At 48.2% G+C, this 1364-nt stretch overlaps 1 protein-coding gene across 1 annotated transcript; it reads right to left on the bottom strand.

Moving 5' to 3' along the window:
• Positions 1 to 918: 918 nt before the first annotated feature.
• On the bottom strand, positions 919 to 1278 carry DQ04_20881000 (hypothetical protein; the record flags this gene model as incomplete). Its single annotated transcript, XM_009317968.1, has 1 exon — positions 919 to 1278. One exon carries the CDS (start codon positions 1276 to 1278, stop codon positions 919 to 921), a length of 360 nt encoding a protein of 119 aa, XP_009316243.1.
• Positions 1279 to 1364: the final 86 nt, after the last annotated feature.

Genomic DNA, 1364 nt, shown 5'->3' with positions numbered 1-1364 from the left:
AAGTCATACAAGGGAATTATTCTGTTATCGTGTGTTCCCGGAAGCCTCTTGCGAAGGGGAATTACTGACACCTCCGTGGTTTGTGCTTAAAAGAGGGAATATGGGTCACAACTTCTCCGACACTATTGCCTCATTGGATGCGTTCGTCTACATGAAACTTGGCTGCCAGCTGCATGGTGCTCCCCACGAGGTGCTCATTGCCATACCCATCCATTGTAGTTGTCGTGCTTTGAGGATGTCATTTGGTGGACAATGAGAGGAAATAGTGGTGGATCGGGCGGCTGCCAACACCCTGAATGTGCAGCCCAATTCTTATTTCTTTGACAGCAACAATTGATGTCTGCATCCGTGCCGTCAGAATGCTGCCTGCTATGACGACAGCAATGTGGTCTCGGCAAGCGGTCCTGCCACACGTGCAAAAGAAACGAGCCACGCAGCGTCAAGTGTAAATAAATACCATTAAACCTATTTTGACATCCTTGGATACTTAAGGAAGAAGCATTGTACGCTTTCTGGTTATACATTCCAAAACACCCAAAAAAATTATTTTTATTTCAAACCCTTTTCCTTCCTTTGCCTTCTTTTCTTGTTTCTTAAAATGATAGAGGCAACGTTACACAGCCCTCCACAAATCGCCTACACCTCAATGGGGGTTAGGTACATCACGTGTGCTCTTGTCCTCGTACTAATATGTGCGAGGGCAACCCCGGCCAATGCGTTTACCGAAACACAACCAAACGAATGGTCCACATACTCCACACAACCACCACCGCCAAAAAAGGACGGTGGTGTCGGGGAAAAATATTCCTTTCCACCACATATTTCCAAACCTGTAGAAAAAAGTGCCATTAAGTACGAAAAACAAAACCACCTCTCCCAAAACAAATTAAAAACAGAAGTATATTATCCATCTATCGATCACCAGCTATTAAACACCCCACAGGCGGAACACAATGACCGCACTGAAATCACCACACACCCACGCTCGCACATTGCTGCCATCGAACTAGAAAATGGACCTGACAAAACTGACTTCGCTGATAATTCGCTTCTCACCTCGTCTGAGAAACCCGCTGAGAGCAGCATCGCTGAGGCTAGCAGTTCGTCGGAGAAGGCCGCTGAAAGAAGCAGTGTTGAGGGCATAAGTTCGTCTGAGAAGGCCGTTGAGAGCAGCAGTGTAGAGTCTAGCAGCTCGTCTAACAAGCCCGCTGAGAGCAGCAGCGCTGAGGCTAGCAGTTCGTCGGAGAAGGCTGCTGAGAGCAGCAGTGTTGAGGGCATAAGCTCGTCTGAGAAGGCCGTTGAGAGCAGCAGTGTAGAGTCTAGCAGCTCGTCTGAGAAGGCCGCTGAGAGCAGCAGTGCTGAGG

Source organism: Trypanosoma grayi (genome assembly GCF_000691245.1).
Source record: "Trypanosoma grayi strain ANR4 Tgr_2088_V1, whole genome shotgun sequence".
Classification (NCBI taxonomy): domain Eukaryota; phylum Euglenozoa; class Kinetoplastea; order Trypanosomatida; family Trypanosomatidae; genus Trypanosoma; species Trypanosoma grayi.
Note: the sequence above shows the minus strand (reverse complement) of the source record. Positions and strands in the feature narration are given on the sequence as shown.